Genomic DNA, 21,991 nt, shown 5'->3' with positions numbered 1-21,991 from the left:
ACTTGTTTGAAATTATTGCTGCGTTACACAATATTAGCTTGTAGAGGGAAGGTAAATATTAAGTCATGACCACATAAAAGTCCCACCAAAATAATTAACAAATATTTGAGACTCTTCCAGGGCAGATTAACTCTGAATTCCACTGCTCTATATATATATATATATATATATATATATATATATATATATATATATATATAAATAATCCATAAGTTCTGGATCATAGTCCAGGATTCAACTTGGCAATTCATGCTAAAAAACATTTCACCAGCCCACTTAAAAGAAATGGGCTCTTTTCTTCTAATGCCAAGGTACAGATTCCACCCAAGCAAGTCAGCTGTTTTGAGTCATTACTAGGCTTTAAACTACATTCCACACAGTAAGAACGGTGCATGAAGACAAGCAGACATGAGAGTTTGAAAGATTTTCCAAGATTTTATTCAAATCAAGACAAGCAAACTTTGACACTGAGCAAGTCACAGAGCTCTTAACTGAAGTAGTATGACTGCGCTGGCCGGCACACAGGGTGCCCATCTTCGTAGGATCTTTGAAGGTCACAGGTTTGGACACCTTTAAAGAAAGCTTAGTGTTGCTCTATGATTAATGAAGCTACTGATAAACAAGAAACAGGCGATACAAAGTGTGCTGTGCTTTTTAAAGCCATGCACACTGAATGGAAACAAAACCATGACTTCCTCCTGTGCACTGAGGTTTCTGCACTTCCATTACATGACGCGTCGTTCCATGGACTTCCAGCATGTTATCCAAGCCGTTTATATCCACCTGCAACAAGAGAAAGAAATCATGAGCACATAGTTTTTTTATCTGGTGCATTCATTTACAGGATAGCCAAATGTTCTTGTCCCAGCAGGAATCAGCAAGACCTCCTGACTCAGACCACGCCATGAAAAGGTTGTCTGTGCCTTAGATTACGCCACGTTGATCACGATGAAAAATGAACAGAATAAATAAGGCAAGCCCGGGCGCGACCACGTGGAACGTTTACAGTTCTCACTCAACTCTAGAGAACACTGAGGTCCTTTAAAAGTCTGAGCTGCACCAAATTGTTGGCTTCATACAGGCTCACCTTTTGCACAAATCATGTAGCCTAAAACTTAATCCAACTGAGAGCTCAATCGGAATAGAACACATGTAAATACCCTCAGCCGGAATTGTCTAGCCTGACTGAGGCCATGCCGATTGAACGTGGGCATTTCTGTAAATAATCCGTTAAACAGAAATGTAAACGTCTGTATCCGATTACATTCCCTATCGGAAATTTTAACTCCGTTCTGCATGAGCGTCGTGTCACAGTGAGAGTTTATACCGTTCAACACGGCGGAGCAGAAACTGGTCTGCTGAGGAGACGAAGTTCATGCTCTGATCTTTAAAAGACGCCGGTGGGACGGACGTCCAGCTTCTTTAATAAGGACACGTGAAGGACGTTTTCCTGAGTCTGACGTCATTTTAAAGCAATTAAAAACACAAAATCACTGCTGCTCCTCTCACTCTGACTGGATCAGATTACTAGTGAGCATGTAAATGAAGGTTTTCCATCGATTGCTGATGCAAAAACACCTCAGACAATCTAATCTGAATGTATTTAGTCAGACGATGGTTGTGATTAGTTATAGTAATCTGATCAAACCTGGAACTGGTGTGAACACGGCGTGTTCAAGCACATCCGCTGTCCTCACGGTGTCAGTTAACAGGCCATGTGCCCAGCATCGAGACTAAAATGGCCCCAGCAGGCCATTCACCACACCGGCCTCACGTGGCGACCTGCAGCAGAGACAAAGCACATTAATCCACTTCACCCATTATACAGACAAGCTGTGGAGCATATTCAGATGTTCCACTCATAAATATGGTTAGTTAAAAGGGAACAGACCCATTTACCTACTTAAAACACCCTACCTGGTTCTTTGCATGGTGAGATTGTTCAGAGTGATGAAAACCTGGTTCTATATAGAACCTTTTTTGAAGGTTGTTCTATATAGCACCACCAAAAGGGCTGTTTTGTTAAAGTCAAGCTTACAGCAATAGAACCCTTTCCAGTTCTATACAGGTCATTTCCAAAGAGGTTCCATGCAAAACATTTACCATCAACAGAAGGGTTTTCATTTTTGGCACACTACAGAACCATTTTCAGAAAAGGTTCCCCACACACACCCTGAAGAACCATTTCACCACGCAGAGTCACTTTAGCCGGAGACTATATAGTTAGAACTCATTGTTCTACACACAATCACCCCCTTGACTAAAGAACCATCTCTTCCTATAAGTGTACAGTGTTCTTGCCACAGCTCTGTTAGAGAAATAACCAAGATATTTCGTCACATTTGGCCGTTACAAGAGTTACTGTGCGCCTTATTCGACACCACATTCATCCACATGAAAATGAATGGGCAACACATTAAGGCACGACCTGAAAACTGGAATAACCAGCTTCTCATTAAACTACTAACTTGACTAGAAAACCAAAAGCAGCTTAAAACTAACACGAGCCACATATTTACTTACATATCGTCAGCCACCAGCAGGTAAACCGCTGTAAACCGCCTCAGATCTACTCGCCATCTCCACCGCCTGAGCTCCACGTGGTCCACCCTACTGAGCCACGCTGCAGCCCCTTTTAAACCCCCCACGGACCTCTGGGTGTCCATCAACAAGCCAGAATACATTCCTTTCTTTGCCCTTAGGAAATAATATCAACAATAAACAATATATCGTATCTGTTGTCACGTTTCTGATCAAATTTTTCATTTAAACGTGTTTTAGATAACAATAAAGATTTTTTTTATTAACGTGAGTCTTCATAAGGACAAACGCACGACGTTCGCATTGTGACTTTTATTTTGAAAAGTAGTGAGCGTGGGCGCTGTCCAAATTCTGAAGTGCATTCTCTCGCAGTTCCGCTTATCAGAGCTGCCGATTTTTAAAATTTATTTATTTATTTTGTTAAACTCTGAATTACTGTTTCCTTTTCTGCCCTTTTATTCGGTCATTTCATTAACAGAGGTAATTCAGGGTGCGGTTAATTCCCTTCTACACGACAGCTTCTGCTCGCCCCCTTGCGCCCTACAGCGTCGTTCCCTAGAAAGGGCTTTTATTTGTGGGTTTTTGGGTCCTGCCGCTTTTGACGGCTAAGCTAAAGAGGTCAATTTTAACCAAACAATAACTAACTAACTAACTAAATACATCACTAGAAGCAACAAAAAGTGAAAAAATAAAAATGTGAAAAAGATATTTAAAAAAACAGATACAGAATGTGCAAAACAAAATTTAGAAACTAGAAAAAAACCCTGAAAAATAATCGAAAAATATTAATACATACATAAAAATCAAGAAAACAATAAAATACTAAACAAAAAAATCCTTTGTTGTTATCTGACTAGACGGCTACGTGAAAAACGTAAACGTAAAATAGAAAGATGCAGAATGTGTAAAATAATTAATAATAATAATAATAGAAATATATCAATAAAAATATAATAATAAAATATTAAACAAATTGCAAATATAAAAATGTATTACAAAATAAATAAATAAAACCTTTGAGGTCAATTGTGCTCTGACGACTCTTCGCTAATCTCTAGCTGCCCTCGACGTTTGCCCACGGTGTCGGTCAGACTCGGTGAGGCTGTGCTCCAACAAGTACGGTGAGCGCAATTCAGACGAACGTTTTAAACAGGTTATAGACTGAGCCTGGCTGTAGACTGACCACGGAGAGGGTGAGTAGCTAACAGGTATAGTCGCGTTAGTTCTGTAAGTTATCTCGTCTTAACGCGGTTAGCTGACAGTTCTCCTCCAGGCTGAAGTTTCTTGTTCGCCAGCTTAATTCGAATTTCACGTTCCACCTTAAATGCAGCGCCCAGGCAGCGGCGGTGTAAAGCGGTGTACACGTCGCCAGAATGGAACAGCTGCGCCGTTTAAGGTGGAACGGACAATTCGAATAAGAAGCTGGCGAGAGAGAAGCTGACTTCAGTTTTATTTAATAGCTAACACTAGTAACGTTAGTTACGCAGGTTTGTGTATGTTGTTGTGCGTGACGTCAGCTTTAAAATGAATAATTTCTGACTCTAATGTCGATTTATTTGTTGCCCGTGTGTTCAGTAAGACAGACAGTCTGTCTATCTAGCCCAGCCTTACATGCCTATAAGGACTTAAATGAGCTCAGCAAGCTGGCTTAAGCTGAGACATTATAGACCCCTCATATGGAGCAGTGGGTTAAAGGGCAGCTCCACCAGTCTTTCAAAATTTCTGACAAATTCAGCAAACAAAGTCATTCTGGGTTTTTGATCTGAAAGGCTGATTTCCAGTAAAACTCGCAGACTCGGGTTTCTTTACAGTGGTGGTGATGGGAACCAGGGGTCACCATGTCAACAACACAAATAAAGACATTATATTTACTATCCAGAACCGACCAGAGAACCCACACGAGTCTTCTGAGTTTTATATAGAATATGTAACAGTGGAAAATATGATTTAGGCCAGAACTTTAACTCGAAACTATCATAGAACGGTGTCTCATGTATCAGCCGACTTATTCATAACCATTTCTTGTAGGGAGCTTTTAGAGGTGGTCGTCTGGTTCCTATCACCGCCGCCATGAGCAGCTCTGGCTCGGTAAGTTTCTCTAGAACAGAGCAAACCGCTCAGAATGACTCTCTGTTTAATTATGTGGGGCTTTTGAAAAACTGGTGGAGTTCCCCTTTAAGCTGAGACTTTATAGACCCCTCGTCTGGATCAGTAAGTTAGAGAGGCTTTTAGTTAAGTTTGCTGGTTGGCACATGAATGAACAGGCTGGCTGGCTGGGTGTTAGAGCACCCATCCAGCCCTGACCATAACTTACTAACAAAGCCAGCTGCTATTTCTGACCTGCCCGCTCCGCACGTCTGACCAGCTGCTGGGGTCACTTTTGGTAGCTATGCGAAGGCCTCGTCCAGGGACAGTCGTTCAGACAGTGTGCAGGTGACAAGGACACATTTAACTGTGTTCCTGCACTAGCACGGCCTTTTCAATCAGACAGAGACCCCAGGCGATGCATGTTCAACGGAATTAGTCTTTTTAAAGTGCATATTTGCATATTAATGTGTGATTTCCATACATTTTCTATGCATAATTCAGAAGCGTATCTGTTTATGCCCGTCATGGCTGGTTTTCTCATTCAAAAGAAATGATATTATTGTGAACACACACACATCTGTTCGTCTTCAGATATCGCGATGGTCCATAAAAATACAATCTTAGCTCAATGGGTTCTATATAGTACCAAAAATGACTTCTTTGGCTTGTAGCCATAGAGGAACCCTTTTCAGAAAGGTTCTATAGCATCTAAAGAACCATTTCACCTTGCAAAGAACCCTATTATCGTGCAAAGAGTTCTTTGAGTGTTCATAGTTCTATATTGAACCATTATCGATAGTAAATAACCCTTGAAGAACCGGCGTGTGGACCGTTTGGTTAAAAATGCAGGATTACTGCACACAGTCCTAGTTGTCCTTTCTTTATAACCCATTAAAGGGGAACTCCACCTACTTTTCAAAAATTTCGCATCATTAAATCATAATGCGGGGTGGCGTGGTGGGTAGCGCTCTCGCCTCACAGCAAGGGGGGCCTGGGTTCGATTCCCCGGCCGGGTGACCACGGTCCTCTCTGTGTGGAGTTTGCATGTTCTCCCCGTGTCTGCGTGGGTTTCCTCCGGTTTCCCCCCATGGTCCAAAGACATGCAGTCAGGCCAACTGGATGTGCTAAATTGCTCCTAGGTGTGTGAGTGAATCTGTATGTCTGTGTCTGTCTGCCCTGCGATGGACTTGTGACCTGTCCAGGGTGTATCCTGATGACAGCTGGGACAGGCTCCAGCATCCCTGAGGAAGAAGCGGCTTAGAAGGTGTGTGTGTGTGTGTGTGTGTGCGTGTGTAAATCGTAATGCTGTGCACGAAGTCATTCAGAGTGGTTTGCCCTGTTCTAGAGAAACGTACCCAGTCAGAATTCTTCACAGTGGTGGTGATAGGAACCAGACATCCTAATAGTTTAACGCCTCTAAAACCAAAGTTTTAACCAGTGAAACCAGTTATGAATATTTTGTCCAATGCTCGACACCTTGTTTTATGACAGGTTTGAGAACAGCCTTTGGCCTAAAATGTGTTTTTTAATAGTCATTTCAGGCAGAAAGGGTGCTATAAGGCAAAACCGACCCCAAAGAAGGTCTATTTTTCATATTTACCATTTGATTAATATCAGCATTGGATGTAAAACACACGTAGGTTCACTGGCCATTTTGACTATTAAACAAAAGTGGCTGTTGTAGACGTTGTGACCGCTGGTTCCGCAGTAAAGACATCAGTAAGCTTCTCTACCTGCTCTGAATGATCTTAACAGCCGAATTAGGCAGAAATGTTGACTTTAGTTTAATAGTAGTCACTGAATTCTGAGCCTTTTGAGTTATTAACTGTGTAGTTACCCTGCAGTGACTTCATAGAGCCCAGAAATAATGTGCACCCATGTTAGTTTAGCTAAATTAGTTGTATTTAAGCATCAAAATGTTAAAATGTGCCTGGTCAGACTCAGATCATTCCAGAAAGGAAGGTGTGTGAGTAACCTGTCGCCTCAGTGACTCGGCGGAGGTGAATGTTTCCTCTCTCTACTCCGTGCTGAAATATAATCCTGTTACGCTCGATGTGGGAAGTGCCTGCCAGGTTTTTGGTTCATGCAGCGAGAGTCTCAGTATGAAATCTGCTATGTATAACTCATTGTATCCAGGGCAGCAGAAGCATTATGAGGTTTTTAGGTCCTCTGAGGTCCTTGGGTAATTAACCCATTACAAAACTGAAGCTTGTGTTTTAAGTTCTCGACGACTTCGCTCTTATTCAGAGTAATATTGTGTTATTAAGCATGTTAATAAATCAACAGCCATGAAATTTGTGCATTTTTACGTGGAGTAATTGAGTCGCTAAAGTGGAAAATATGAATATACGTATATTTTGTAGTATAGCAGTATGGTAGTATACTGTGTTGTGGGGTACTGTTTGACTCTGTGGCTTCCAACTTATGCAAACTAGAGGTGGGTGATGTGGCAAAAATCGTATATGCTAATATATCCAATATATTGCTGTTGTCGGCTCAAAACCTCGTATCTCCATAATGAGAACTTTACAGAAGGGAAAAACAGACCAAGTCATTTTGGGTCATTTATTTAGTTCCATTCATCATGAAATTTACACGGAGTATATAGGACGACGAGTTATTTATATATATATATATATATATAATATATATATATATATATATAGCTGCTGTTGGAGCAAAACCTTGTATCTATTAATGTGAGTCAATGGAACCAGACGTCTTTCCAAGTCATTTTGGGTCATATATTTTGGGCCATTCATCATGAAATTTACACGCAGTATATAGGACGACGAGTTCTTTCAAATGATGTCAAAAACTGAAAAACGACAAAATTGGAGATGCGAGGTTTTGTTCCATCAGCAGCGATATATAATATGGTATATTTTTAAAAAATGTTCACAATACACCCCATATGTCCAGAAATTTATTTTTTTGACATCTGATCAGTTAGAACAGAGAAAAAAGAACCAGCAGTGATAGCTACATTAAAAAAAATACTATCAAAAACTGTGAACCCGATGATTTTTGTTCAATATTTGGCACTAAATCCAGTTTAGAGCGACTAGTTTTGCTCTTGTTATAGTGAAATATGCAGTTTGTCAGTATGATGATCTGCACAGTGTGTTCAGAAAAGCGTATCGAATCGTATTGTGACGTAATTTATCATGATCACGATGTATGTTGTGAAATTTCCCAGCGCTAACGCTAACGTTAGCAGGCTACACATCCACCAAACACCAAATAAAAAGGTTTAACCTCGCCTTTCTGTTCCTCCAACACCAGGAACATCACTCCCTCAAATCTGATTCACTGTCATCTAAACCCGGGTCACTTAATTTCAGCAGAATCCAGCCTGTTCTGAGGTGAAAAGAGCTGTTAGCTTAGCTCGCTGACCAGTGCCCCCCTCGTAGCAGCACCTGCTAACATTAGCAGTCGTTGTTTGATTGATGGTTTGACATGTATTGAGTGCTGGACTGCGTTCACTTATTTAGTGACAGTGTTGGTGATCTTTTAATTTGATAGATTGGTTTTATTTGACTGTTGTAGAACTAATCAGCGAATAAAGCCTAAAAACCACTTCGGCAGCCCACAGCATAGTTAGCTAACCGTGCTTGTTTGCATGCGTTCCACTTTGAGGTCTGGGCGTATCTGGCACCTCAGGGAGCCAGAAGTAGTTTTCCTGAGGTATTGGCCATAAAATCTTTTGTGGCACTCTTTTTAAAAAGTGTAGCTGTGTTCGTTTATCGTGGTGTGAATCGTGGCCAAGTGGGTCATGCGGTGTCTAATGTCCTGAAACTCAGTCTTGGGTGGATATAGTGTCACTGGATTGGTGTCAGAGTTGCTTTGTGGTTTGTGGTAGAGCTACATGATATGCAGTACTGGGCAGAAGTCAGAGACCTCCCTTCATTAGTTTTCCAGTTGCAATTAAAGCAGACAATGAGTGCAAGGTATTAATTTTTGAGCATCATGGAAAAAAAAGACAACTACATAGGTATACACTCACTGGCCACTTTATTAGGTACATATGTTCAGTTGCTTGTCAACACAAATAGCCAATCACACGGCCACAACTCAGTGCGTTTAGGCATGTAGAGGTGGTCAAGACGACTTGCTGAAGTGCAGACCGAGCATCAGAACGGGGAAGAAAGGGGATTTAAGGGACTTTGAACGTGGCGCGGTTGCTGGTGCCAGACGGGCTGGTCTGAGTATTTCAGAAACTGCTGATCTACTGATTTCCACGCACAACCATCTCTGGGGTTTACAGAGAACGGAAATATCCAGTGAGCGGTCAGTTGTGTGGACGAAAATGCCTTGTTGATGTGAAAGGTCAGAGGAGAATGGGCAGACTGGTTCCAGATGATAGAAAGGCAACAGGAACTCAAATAACCAACCAAAATCTCTGAGGAACATTTCCAACACCTTGTTGAAAGTCTGCCACGAAGAATTAAGGCAGTTCTGAAGGCAAAAGGGGGTCCAACCTTTTACTAGGTGTACCTAATAAAGTGGCCAGTGAGTGTATTTTGGTCAAAAATAGTGCGGTGTATATCCGATACATCCAGAGTTCTACAATGTGCACTATATGGCCAAAAGTATGAGGGCACCTGATTATCTCACGTATATAGGCTTGTTGGACGTCCCATTCCTTAACCATGGGCTTTAACATGGTTAAACATGGACCCTTTTTGCGACCATAACAGCCTTCACTCTTCAGGGAAGGCTTTCCACAAGATTTTGGAGTGTATGTTTGGGATTTTTTTCAGTCAAAAGAGCATTTGTGATGTCAGGCAGTGATTTTAGACAAGAAGGCCTGGCTCTCAGTCAGCATTCCAATTCATCAGGCCACTGGAGTTCAAAAACTGAACCCTGGAAAAAACAGCCCCAGCCCATTATCCCTCCTCAACCAAACTTTACTGTTTACTTTACACCACTCCAGCTGACGCTTGGCTTTGTGCATAGTCATCTTAGGTTTGTGTGCAGATGCTCGGCCATGGAAACCCATTTCATGAAGCTCCTGACGCAGTTTTTGTGCTGATGTTGCTTCCATGGGGAGTTTGAAACTCTGTAGTGTGTGCTGCAACACTTACGCTTTTATGTGTTTCAACAATCAGCAACCCTCCCCTGTGAGTTTGTGGGGCCAAGCTGTCATTGCTTCTAGATGCTTCCACTTCAAAATAATAGCACTTACAGTTGACTGGGGCAAATCTAGCAGGACAGAAATTTCATGGCAAAGGTTGCATTCTTTGATAGTGCCACATTTAAAGTCACTGAGCTCTTCGGTACAACCCATTCTACTGCCATTGTTTGTCTATGGAGATTGCATGAATATGAGCTTGATTTAATAAACCTGTTATGAGTGAGCATGGCTGAAACAATTAGCAGGGGTGTTCACATACTTTTGGCCATATTGTGTAGAAATCGCAGTCACAAAACATAGCAATATGACTTTCATTTGGATATTTTGTCCATATCCTTCCACCCTGTTTGTTTTCTTGATTGATTTGGTTTTGTCCAGCAGGAGCAGAGGCTTACTGTTTTGGGAATGGAGGCGCACACTTCAGGGCGACCCATCTCCAGGAAGAGGAGGAGAGAGGGATCAAACGGAGATGCAGAGGAAGGCGAGAGGGTGCTCAAGCTGAAACGCCACACTTTGGTGAGTGAGATAAAACAGCAAAGCTCTCTGTTTGTACGCCTGTAGGAGAAAACAGCTGCGAACCTGGGCTTCTTTTCGCTCTCCACAGGGTTTAAGCGATCCAGCACCCTACGCAGACCAGCTCGATTCACTGGAAGACAAGCCATATAAACGAGTCAGCATGGACGAGGCTAAAAGAGGAACACCATGTAAGTTACAGTTACTCCTGCTCTAAAGGGAAATTTTCTGCATAATTCAGTGGTTGAGATGTAAACAATGCCATTCACAGTGGGATAATGTGAAATGGTTCATTTGAGAGAAACCAGCTCTGATTTCTGTGGTGGTGATAGGAACCAAGGGTCATGATATCTACAATAAAAATACTTTTTTGTTTTTTTTATATATTGTAAAAAGTCATCAAACAACTTTCTTATAGTCATTTTGTCTAATACCTTTCTAAGAGGTGGCTTTTAAAGGCATTAAAACTGAATTCAGACATCTGGTTCCTATCACCTCCACTGTGAACAATTCTGGCTCTCTAAGTTTCTCCAGAATGAAGCATTTCAGACCAAGAAGTAGAAACAGTAGCAGCTTCTTTAACACTACTTACATAGCAACAATTCAAAACTAAGGCCCAGTCTCTTTTCACCCCTCGCCCCTACCACTTAGCCCTTAGCTCTCTAAATTACAAAATTACTGTAATTAAAAAATTACAGTAAACACTGTTTTATCTTAGTTTAATGTCGTTTCAGTGTCGTTTTTCTTCATAACAAGCATAAAAAATCACTAATAGCATGCTAATGTCTCGGTAGCTAGCTAGCTAACTTTCCCATTCCACCTTAAATAGTCCAGCAGTTCTGAGACCTGAAGCGCCAGAATATAACTGTCGCACCATTTAAGGTGGAGCAATCCGAACAAGAAGCTGGAGAACATCTGACTTCAGCTTCATATCAATGGGGGGGGTGATAATAAATAATTGCCCCCTCTTTGAAGGCGTATGATCCCTTAATGTAACTAAAGCCCAGCAGTGAGGAGCTGAACTTTCCCCTCCTCTGCTGTCCCTGCAGACGGGCAGGGTCGCCTACAGAGCGGCGCTGGTAGCTGATAATGAAGTGATGCTCTTTTATTTGAGGGTCCCATTTCAGAGGGAAGATCTCAACCACTGCCCTGTAGCTCAGGAACAAGGGGTTAGAGTGACACTAGAAAACAAGCTGTAGGGGTAAAAATAAGAAAAGGGTTTGGACCTAAGGAAGCACCTAAGGAACTCCAGGCATGCCTCAGCTGATCGACTAAATGGGGGGATTGTACAAACTTAATTCACACATAAAGAATGAAGGAAACACACTGTTGAAAATACATTTTTTTGTTCTTTCATTTGTACTGTCTCCTCTCAGCTGACCGGCCGGTGAGGGTGTACGCTGACGGCATCTTCGACATGTTCCACTCAGGACACGCCCGCGCCCTCATGCAGGCCAAAGGGCTCTTCCCAAACACGCACCTCATCGTGGGCGGTACGTTTAGGTTTTACACTCTGATGTCTGACTGTCTGAAAAATGGGGTCTAATTCAGATATACAGCCATAAGAGACAGGAAAACTGAGCAAAATACACGTTAGACAATATTGAGGTTGACTGAGGTGTCACTGAATTATTCTCTGTGTCGGCCCACTTCGGTGTCCTACCATGTGACTCTGGAATTAGCTTTATTGCTATTTTTAGAAATCAGCACACCAGTCAGAACCATAGTATGCAGCTTTTCTCATCTAAGTGTATTGAACATAGAGTACATGGAAAAAGTCAGACCATCCGTCATTTATTTTATTACCAGTCAAAACAGCCAACCAGCAGAAAATTACACAAAAGCCTCAGAAACTAAATACTATCATTTTTCCATGTTTGGTGTGTCCACACTTTACCTTCATTACAGCTTCTATTGTTTTAATGAGACTCGCTTTCAGTTCCTCAAAGACTCTTCAGACACACCTCCAAAGTTCAGTCTCAGAAGTTGGTTGATCATTTTTTGAAGTAATCAAACACTTTCAGTGGTGTTGAGGTCTGGACTCCGTGGGGCGGTCAGTCCATCGTCCAGCTTCTTTGTTTGATGTGTCCGTCTCCTTTTCTCAGTGAGGTTCTTTGTGATCAGCTACACGTCCTTTCAGACCCACGGTGCTGAGTGGTCTTCTCACAGTGGAAGGATGGAAGACACAGTGAAACACCTGTAGATGTTTTCAGATCTGGAGCAGCTTGATTTTCTCCTCTCTCTCAGAGATCAAAGCTTTCAGTGCTGTTTATCTGATGGGGGCAGTGCTGGGGTCTACCAGGTCTTCCAGGTGGTTGTTAGGAGGCCCATTTTCTCTGAAGCTTTTAATCATTTTCTGAACTTTAGTGTTTTTTCACTTATTTTCCTTTCACTTTCTCCTTCCTTATGCGAGTTGATTATCTGTTATCTCAGAAATATCTCCTGAAAAATGAATAGCTTGTACTTAATCCCTTTTTTGGCTGGAAATTTAAAAGAATGGTGCTCTCTGGCTCCTGCATAGTGCTATATACTGAATTATTAACATGCGTTTAAATTATACTTCATTTATTATTTACTGTGTTGGTTCAGCAAACTGTTATTTGTTGCTTTCTCTAGAAGATGGCAGTGAATTCCATGAATTTCTGAACACTGAACCAAATCTTAGTGCAGATGGATGAGTCATAGTGAAATGCTGCCCTTATCTAAATTCACAGTGCTTTCTGAGAAATTGTTGGCTCTCTGTGTTATTTTCCTCCTGGTCTTTCCTCAGTGTGCAGTGACGAGCTGACACACAAGCTGAAGGGCTTCACAGTGATGAACGAGGAGGAGCGCTACGATGCAGTTACACACTGCCGCTATGTGGACGAGGTGGTCCGCAACGCTCCATGGACCCTCACACCAGAGTTCCTCACTAAACACCGCGTGAGTGGTGTACTTAAGTATTTTTTGGTGTATCTGTACTGAAGTTTCTCCATTACTGGGCGGCTTTTTCCTTTCACTCCACCACATTTCAGAGTCTAATATCCGACTTTTTCCTCCTACATTGCAACTTTGCTTGTGTGTAAAAAGTGATTTCAGAGCCACTCGGTTCTCCCTGATGGAAACTGTTTACCTTCAGTGTTTTGTGCTTCTGATCATTTTAATAGACGTCAGCGTCACTAATTAATGACGTTCTATTAAAAGACTGGTTTACCAAGAGAGACGTTGGAGGACTTTCACCTGAAATGAGTTCATGAAGCCAGTCTGGTTATAAAAATGATAACAGGACATCAGAGCCAGAATTACTCTTTTAGTACTTTTACTTTATACTTAAGTACATTTGAAGGCAAATACTTTAGTACTTTTACTCAAGTTGAGGTCTAGAATAAGGACCTTCTACTTTTACTGGAGTGATATTTTACCTTGGGTGTCTCTACTTTAATTCAAGTACCTGTTGTATGTACTTCGTCCACCTCTGGGTTAAATGCACCAGTTTTTCACGGCGTAAAATACATCAACACTGCTGTCATATTTCGCTTTTCTAATAGTGTCTTATGTACATGATGATATCAAGGAGAGTGAAACGCCTTACTCAGCCAGTGAGCTGATCAACCCTCTAATCAGCTCTCAGTAGCAGTAATGCTAACTAACCAGCGCTCAGTAGGAGTAACGCCCACCAATCAGCTCTCAGTACCTGTAATGCTAAACACTCCTCTTTATAACTCTTTCTCTCTTTTGATACCACCAGATTGACTTTGTAGCCCATGATGACATCCCATATTCATCTGCAGGGAGTGATGATGTTTATAAGCACATCAAGGAGGCTGGTGAGTCTGTCTCTCTGCTCCATCTGTGGAGGAGCAGTTACTGTTGTACATGATATATAACATACCAGGCCTGCATGGCAGGAAACCCTTTGTTGGAATGCACATCTCTGATTGAGGTTAATGCACTTGTATCCTTGTTTTCTTGGTAACAAGCATGTAGGATTAATGTTCTTCAGCCCAGTCGAAAAAGCAGTAAAGCATCTGTTTTAATTCTCTTGGCTCTTCACAGGAATGTTTGCTCCAACCCAGCGGACAGAGGGCATCTCAACCTCTGACATCATCACACGCATCGTCAGGGACTACGACGTGTACGTGAGGCGAAACCTCCAGCGTGGCTACACAGCCAAGGAGCTCAATGTCAGCTTCATTAACGTGAGTTCACCCAAGTCAGTCCTCTCGCCACAACTTCTGACCTCATTACCCCTGACATACTGTCAATAAATGGTCAGAAAGAATGTTGCATACCTAAATATATTGTAGTAGCTGAATTATAGCTAGGGTTGTGTCCGTTCCCCAACGAGTGGCCTCTTTTAGGTGAAATTTGGGAGCCGACTCACATTGTACAGCCAGTTTTTAGTTTCTCCAGCTCCACCCCCTCAGTATCCCTATCCCACAGTAAAAGAAAAAGTTAAAAAGAACATCCATCCATCCATTTTCTAAGCCGCTTCTCCGTCAGGGTCGCAGGGGGTGCTGGACCCTATCCCAGCAGTCTTCGGTGAAAGGTAGGATACACCCTGGACAGGTCGCCAGTCCATCGCAGGGCAGACAGACACAGACAGTCACTCACACCCAGGGGCAGTTTAGCACGTCCAGTCGGCCTGACTGCATGTCTTTGAACTGTGGGAGGAAACCGGAGAACCCGGAGGAAACCCACGCAGACAAGGGGAGAACATGCAAACTCCACACAGAGAGGACCCTGGTCACCTGGCCAGGGAATCGAACCCAGGCCCTACTTGCTGTGAGGCGACAGCGCTACCCACAACGCCACCGTGCCGCCCCTTGAAAGTTTCACATTTAAACAATAATTAAACATTTAATTTGTAACTAAAATTTCATCCAAATATTGTTGTCCCACGTTTTCGCGTCACTTCCGAAACACAGTGTTAGTGTGTAGACGGAGCCCTATTTTATAGCCCCTGCGTTTTAGAGTGGGAGGTGATGCTGCATCCCAAAATTTTTTTTGTTATAAAAGTCCAAAATGTGTTTTCAACTTTGACTTTGAACCAGTTCAATCCATATAAGAACGAGCCATGGTAAAAAAAAAAAAAAAAAACTGTCTATGACGAAATCCAACTAAAATTAGATATTTAATAGAAACTGAAACTGCAAGAGTTCTTTGTAGCACTGCAATGTTTATATAGCCAGTCACACGGCCGCAACTCAGTGCAGACCGAACATCAGAACGGGGAAGAAAGGGGATTTAAGGGACTTTGAACGTGGCGTGGTTGTTGGTGCCAGACGGGCTGGTCTGAGTATTTCAGAAACTGCTGACTCAAATAACTCAAATAACCAGCCAAAATCTTTGTTTGCCATGAAGAATTAAGGCAGTTCTGAAGGCAAAAGTGGGGCCAACCTTTTACTAGCACCTAATAAAGTGGCCTGTGAGTGTATTATATTATGTTATATTATATTTACTTTGTAGACAGTGAGTTTCCGCTCTTTCTTTGAGTCCAAGAAGTGTGAAAACTGAGAATAGACAGATATATCAATAAACTGTTTAATTAAACTAAATGTTGAATAAATATATGTCAGCCAATATTGTCTGTAATCGCTGTCAGCCACTGAATTGTCATAAGGCCCCAAATGTCATGTCAGAAACTCCTTTCAGAGTCCTTGAACCCTTCAGACGTCCGGTTCCCATCACCACCACTGTGAACAGTTCTCATACAGCAAGCTTCTCTAGAGAGAAGCATTTCACACCAAACCACACTGAACAACTCTGTTTACATCTCAGCCATGTAATTATGTAGAAAATGTGAAAAATCGGTGGAGTTCCCCTTTTAACTAACTAGATGGCATCAAGGATAAGAGGTGCTGCGTTAACTCACAGTAAGTCGTTTGTGAACGTGTTTGTTTTACTTTCTTGCATAATTTGAAAATTTAAGCGGCTGCTTTGGTTCCCACCACGCAGGAGAAGAAGTACCACCTGCAGGAGCACGTGGACAAGGTGAAGCAGAAGGTGCGGAACGTGGAGGAGAAGAGTAAGGAGTTTGTGCAGAAGGTGGAGGAGAAGAGCATTGACCTCATTCAGAAGTGGGAGGAGAAGTCCCGCGAGTTCATCGGCAACTTCCTGCAGATGTTCGGACCGGAGGGAGCGCTGGTGAGTGATTCAAATCGTCCTACATTTATTTTCTACTTTCTCCAATTTCATGCAGCTGCATGGAAAACACCGGTATTGTGTAAATTTGACAACGTACTATAATTTTATGCTGTATTTGTGCTTTTATTTTACTGAGGCACTGATTAAGTCAGGACTGGCCAAAGTTAGTCCATGTACATATAACCTATTCAGTTCTTGCTTTTATTTTGAAGTATTTTCATTTATTTTAGCATACAGTATACGTTTGAAGTGTTGTGTTAACAACATATAGTGTACTTTTATAAAATTCACTTTTAAAAACACAGAACAAAAAGTTTTGGGCGCTCCTGGTTTTAGGGAATGTGGGCTTAAACGGGAGTTCCGCTGGTTTTTCAAAATTTCTGCATAGTTCAGTGGTTGAGAGGTAAACCAACCTCGTTCGTCTAACCAGATGTCTTTACAGTGGTGGTGGTAGGAACCAGGGGTCACCAAGACTACATTTTATTAAACCCTATGGATTAAGAAAGGGATGTCACTCAAGTTCATATGCGTGTGAAGGCAGACGAGACAAATACTTCTGGAAATATAGTGTAGTTCATGATTTTATGTGGAAAGAAACGTTTAAATGTTGAACGTTTAAATCGTGGTTAACCGCTTAGTCCAGATGGGGTAGCATCTGCATTTGGTAGCAGTTGGGAGAGCAGAGAATCCCAGATGACCCTGTTCCCCCACAACGTCCTCCAGCTCATTCACAGGGACCCCAAGCTGCTCCCAGGCCAAGTTGAAGATGTAATCCCTCCAGCGGGTCCTGGACCCACCATAAAAAATGGGCATAGAAAATCGAGTACCCTGCCTGGGAGAGGGTCACCAGGACCCCCAGGCCTGGCTCCAGGGGTAGGTAGTGTCCCCTGTCTCAGCCCAAAGAGACAACGTGGGGAGACCATGTGGGCCCACCACCTGCAAGGTCCAGCATGGTGGAGCTGTGCAGTGCTGCACAGGCAGTGGGAGATGGCATGGGGGGCCCTTGGTGGCCGAGGCCCCTGCGCCAAAACTGGCTTAATGTAAATCAATGGACCCAGATTTTTTTTTTGTCATTTCTTTCATCATGAAAATCGCACAATATAAAGAGCAACAGGCATTTTAAAATTATGTTCAAAAACTCAAATACAGCATGGAAAAATGGAGATGTTTTGTTCCGACAGCACCTGTGTGTGTGTGTGTGTGTGTGTGTGTGTGTGTGTGTGTGTGTGTGTGTCAGTCAGTCACTGTCTGAAGGAAAAAAAGTATCTCCAAAACAGTAACTTTACAGGAAAATGCAAACACCCTCTGAACATTTAACATAAGTTAATGTAAAGAGATTTTATTCCAAGTGATTTTGGATCATTTCTATTGGTCCATCTATTCATCATAATATTTTAACCCAATGTAAAGGAAAGCTGCTGTGTTAAAATGATGCAACGACAAAAACGGAGAGAAAATGGAGCGACAAAATGTAAGTGTGTGTGTGTGTGTGTGTGTGTGTGTATAAAAAGGGGTGTCCTGTTTTCTTACGTAATGTCATTCCTTGCAGAAACACATGCTGAAGGAAGGGAAGGGGCGCATGCTGCAAGCCATCAGTCCCCACCAAAGTCCATCCAGTAGCCCGACCCGCGAGCGCTCGCCTTCGCCCACCTTCCGCCTGCCTTTCTTCACCAAAACCTCGCCGCCCGCCTCACCTTTCTCCCAGCACAGCCACTCCGGCCCCCAGGCCATCAGCGAGGAGGAGGAGGAGGAGGATGACGACAACGATGATGACGATCATGATGAAGACGATGGACTTTAAGCCGCCGGCAACGAAACTGCAGAAACCCGAACAGACTTTGTGTACTAACAGCTCTCTGTCCCTCAATGAGTGAGTGAAACCAATACAAGGAGTACCGTGAGAGAAGCGCTCAGACCACACAGGGTCACATACAGAGCCATGTAACGGACGTACCAGGTGTGGGAGTGTTTAGGCGTGTCAGTATTCAAGTTGTAGCGGTTAGCCTTTTAATGGGTCAGGTTTGGGGGAAAGATTCTGTTTTTACTTCACTATGATCAGTGTATACAATATGGATTTATTTTTAGTTTTTTTTTAAACGGAAGCCTGCAATCCAGTCCAGTTCCCAGCAACCTGTATGAAGTTGGCCCTCCATACAATCAGAAACCCACCATTTGTGCTATTTTTAAAATTATGTGAAAATATATATTTAAAATCATTCTCACCAACGTCGGCGTCCAAATCTAATAAAACAGTCTCATTTGTGCTGCCAAAAGAAACATTTGTGCTAATGTATTTTTTCAGTGAATTGAGCTTTCACACCTTTCACAGTGACCAATGTTTAGGCTGACTCTAACCAGCCCGGGTTTAAAATGCAGTTATGGCCTCAGCTTTAAACAAGACAGCCCGTGGCTAAGCAGCCAACATGAGACATTTACCACACGTTTGGACGTCAGTTCAGCAGCCTTGCGCATGAACTTCACTTGAGATTTTAATAATGTGCGTAAAATACAGCAACAGATTTTTTAAAATTGATAAGCATGAATAAATGAGGACAAAAAAATGCAAAGCGCCACTGTAATGAAGCACTGGAAACTACTTGAGTGCTATTGCTCCCCCTTGTGGAGAATCTTAAGCCTGCTAAACACGCGTGAGTCAGCCCGGCAGTCACATGAAGTTCTTTGCATCTAAAAAGTTAGATAAATTGACTAAAGAGCTTCCTCAGATCTTTTCTACAGCTGTCCATTTTAGCCTGAGACAATTGCCTGGATGCAATCACTTAACAATAATAATAATAATAATAATAAATGAAATATATGAAACATTGAAAAGAAAAATAGGAACAACAAAAATGTAGCACATCACTGGTTTAAAAGACTAGTTGGACTAATAGCAGTTATAGCCAGAGAAATGAAATGGCTGAAAGCACAGCTGGTTCCTTTGTCAGCACAGATCAGGCTATTTTGGTTGTTAATGGCCTGTAGGTGACGTCACTTTTTGGAAAATTGCTTATTATTTCTTTCTAGGACATTAACCAGCGCTACTGTGGCACAAATGAACAGTTTACATAGAATAAATCTACTCAATTACAGCATGTAGGCTACAGCGTATGCCATGAAACCCAGCGTCCTCAACAAACAACAGCTGGACATGCAAGACAATGAATTCCATTCATTTAGGTTACAAGCTTCTTGCTTGTATTTTTCCGTTCCACCTTAAATGGTGCAGCAGTTACATTCTTGTGTCCAGTTTATTTCCATTAAACTTAGTCTAAAAAGGGTCTCATTAAAAATGAGTCTTTGATTTTAACTTTTTTAGGCCTATTTAATCGGTTTCTTTATTTTCCGTAAAAAATCCGCCTTTTTTCCCGATTTCTGTGCAAGTCAGCACAGATTAAGAAAGACTAGCTTTTGTCCTTTTGTCAGTACATCACAGCCACTCCACCAATTTTGATGTTATTTTTCTCATTCTCCCATCTGTTTTCCTCTATTTCTTTTATACGTTCACTCCTTTTCTGATTGCATGAGGCGCCGACTTCACCCAGGTGTGTGGAAGCCAATGTGGTCCAGCTGGGGGTCCGTAAGGTCCTTGATCTCACTGTAAATCCATAAATCAGTGTTTGTGTCCTTTTTGACAAAAGCAGGATTGCTGGATCTGATCAGATGTGACGACCTGTCCACATTTTCTACTTCAGAGTCGGTACTGTTGGGTCAGCGTTACTGGATTACAGAGGCACTAAAATAAGGCTACTTGTCCAGCTGGGGGAGCTTGAAGCAGGCTGCTGGTTTTGCACATTAAGGGTTAAGCACTTCTGGGCCTCCGCTCTTTTTAACTGTGTGTGATCGGTTGTTTCTTCCCATCTTTTATTAAAGCGAGTATTGATTCACTTTGGGTTTTAAAAATGATAAAGGCTATTTAGTTTATTTATTTATTTAACGCCCTATCCTAGACTTTATTTCACTGCGCATTTTCCACATTTCCCTGATTTGTGATCACTAATTCCCAGTTTAAGACTATCTTGGACGTGAAGTCGTTTTAAACTGAGATTTTAATTGTTTTTCTTGAGTTAAAGTTTGGTAAAGACGGCCTTGGGAGACTGTTTAGAGGTCGAACGTCCTGATACGTGTGGGACGATTTTGATTTCACCGTGTTTTAAACGTGTTCGTGCACAAATGTATCACGTCTCACCGTAAAGCACTTGAATGGATGGGTTTGGCACAGGTCAGCTGTCACATACGGACATTTGCTTTTAGCACTCTCACCCAGTTCAGTAGGAGGCAGGATGTGTAAAGTGATTCTTGTGCTTCTGCCCACTTCTGTTTGCACAAGCCGAGTCTAGAAGCTGGATTTTCTCAAAGGTCTTTGCCCTCCTTCTCCTATTCTGACAAAAAGACCAATAAACAATCTTAAGTTACAATGAGCTCATGAAATACTTATTGTCATCAAATCTGCAGACATGCCTCCACAGTTCAGTCTTAGAAGTTGGCAGCACTTTCTGCTTCTAATGATTCACGGAATCCCACATTCAGAGATGTTAAGGTCTGGACTCTGGCGTGGTCAGTCCATTGATCCGGAACGAAAATATGTTGCATGTCACAGAAAACCTGGCATCTCCGTTTTTGTCGTTTTTCAGTTTTTGACATAATTTGAAAACACCTGTTGCTCTTTACATTGTGTGTTAAGTTCCTGATAAATGGACCAAAAGAAATGGCCCAAAATGACTTGGAAAAAATTCTGGTTCCATTGACTTTCATTAAAATTAAAGCATGTTTTTTCTTTCTCCCGTAAAGTTACAATTTTGGATATACGAGATTTCCTCACTAAGAAGGGTTCTTCTGTTGTTACAAGCTTGACATCATGAGCAATAGCTGAACCCTTTTTGGTGCTATAGAACCATTTTTAAAAAGTTTCGACATAGAACCATATACAACGACCTGGGCAGTCGTGGGCTGGAGGTTAGGGAATCAGCCTCGTGACCGGAAGGTCGCTGGTTCGATCCCTAGAACCGACAGCACATGGCTGAGGTGCCCTTGAGCAAGACACCTAACCCCCAACTGCTCCCCAGGCGCTGCGGATTGGGCTGCCCACCGCTCCGTGGTGCTGAGGTCTGGACTCCGAGGTGGTCAGTCCATCGTTCAGCTTCTTTGTTTGATGTGTCCGTCTCCTTTTCTCAGTGAGGTTCTTCTTGATCAGCCACACATCCTTTCAGATCCACAGCGCTGAGTAGTCTTCTCACAGTGGAAGGATGGACAGAAACACCTGTGGATGTTAAAGGGTTCTTTGCACGGTGAAATGATTCTTCAGATTGATGGAGAATGTGTTGTAGATGGTTCTTTATAAAACCTTTTTAAAAAGGGTTCTTCTATTGTTATGATATCAAGCTTGTAACAATTGAAGAACCCTTTTTGGTGCTATATAGAATCATAGACAACATATTCTCCACCAAGCTGAATAACCCTGCAAAGACCATGCAAAATGTTGCTTTATGTGTTTGTGGCTCTATCTAGAACCACTTTCCTTACTAAAGAGCCCTTGGAGAATCTTTTTAAGAGCGTACTACAAACAAAGACCCCTTCTGTGAAGAGAAC

General features: G+C 42.2%; 1 protein-coding gene, 1 long non-coding RNA gene and 1 other non-coding gene across 8 annotated transcripts; 1 reads left to right on the top strand and 2 right to left on the bottom strand.

Moving 5' to 3' along the window:
* Positions 1 to 415: 415 nt before the first annotated feature.
* LOC108430707 lies at positions 416 to 3,570 on the bottom strand. Its single transcript, XR_001858096.2, has 4 exons — positions 3,556 to 3,570; positions 2,524 to 2,697; positions 1,649 to 1,782; positions 416 to 783 (listed from the first exon to the last, which is right to left on the bottom strand). It is a non-coding gene; the product is annotated as an uncharacterized LOC108430707 (long non-coding RNA).
* Positions 2,290 to 2,424, bottom strand: LOC119262675. Its single transcript, XR_005129815.1, has one exon. It is a non-coding gene; the product is annotated as a small nucleolar RNA SNORA13 (small nucleolar RNA).
* pcyt1aa (phosphate cytidylyltransferase 1, choline, alpha a) lies at positions 3,562 to 20,823 on the top strand. 6 transcript variants are annotated; one of them, XM_037533492.1, is made up of 10 exons: positions 3,617 to 3,734; positions 4,570 to 4,629; positions 10,148 to 10,282; positions 10,371 to 10,470; positions 11,656 to 11,772; positions 13,050 to 13,201; positions 14,007 to 14,085; positions 14,315 to 14,457; positions 16,217 to 16,405; positions 17,955 to 20,823. In XM_037533492.1, the coding sequence occupies exons 2-10, from the start codon at positions 4,612 to 4,614 to the stop codon at positions 18,204 to 18,206; spliced, it is 1,185 nt and encodes a 394-aa protein (XP_037389389.1). In that variant the 5' UTR covers positions 3,617 to 3,734; positions 4,570 to 4,611; the 3' UTR covers positions 18,207 to 20,823. The 6 variants fall into 6 exon arrangements, with proteins under 6 accessions (XP_017558924.1, XP_017558922.1, XP_037389389.1 ...); XM_037533488.1 differs by having other exon boundaries at positions 10,145 to 10,282; XM_017703435.2 differs by lacking the exon at positions 4,570 to 4,629 and having other exon boundaries at positions 3,562 to 3,662.
* Positions 20,824 to 21,991: the final 1,168 nt, after the last annotated feature.

This window comes from Pygocentrus nattereri, chromosome 2 (genome assembly GCF_015220715.1).
Source record: "Pygocentrus nattereri isolate fPygNat1 chromosome 2, fPygNat1.pri, whole genome shotgun sequence".
Lineage (NCBI taxonomy): Eukaryota > Metazoa > Chordata > Actinopteri > Characiformes > Serrasalmidae > Pygocentrus > Pygocentrus nattereri.
Note: the sequence above shows the minus strand (reverse complement) of the source record. Positions and strands in the feature narration are given on the sequence as shown.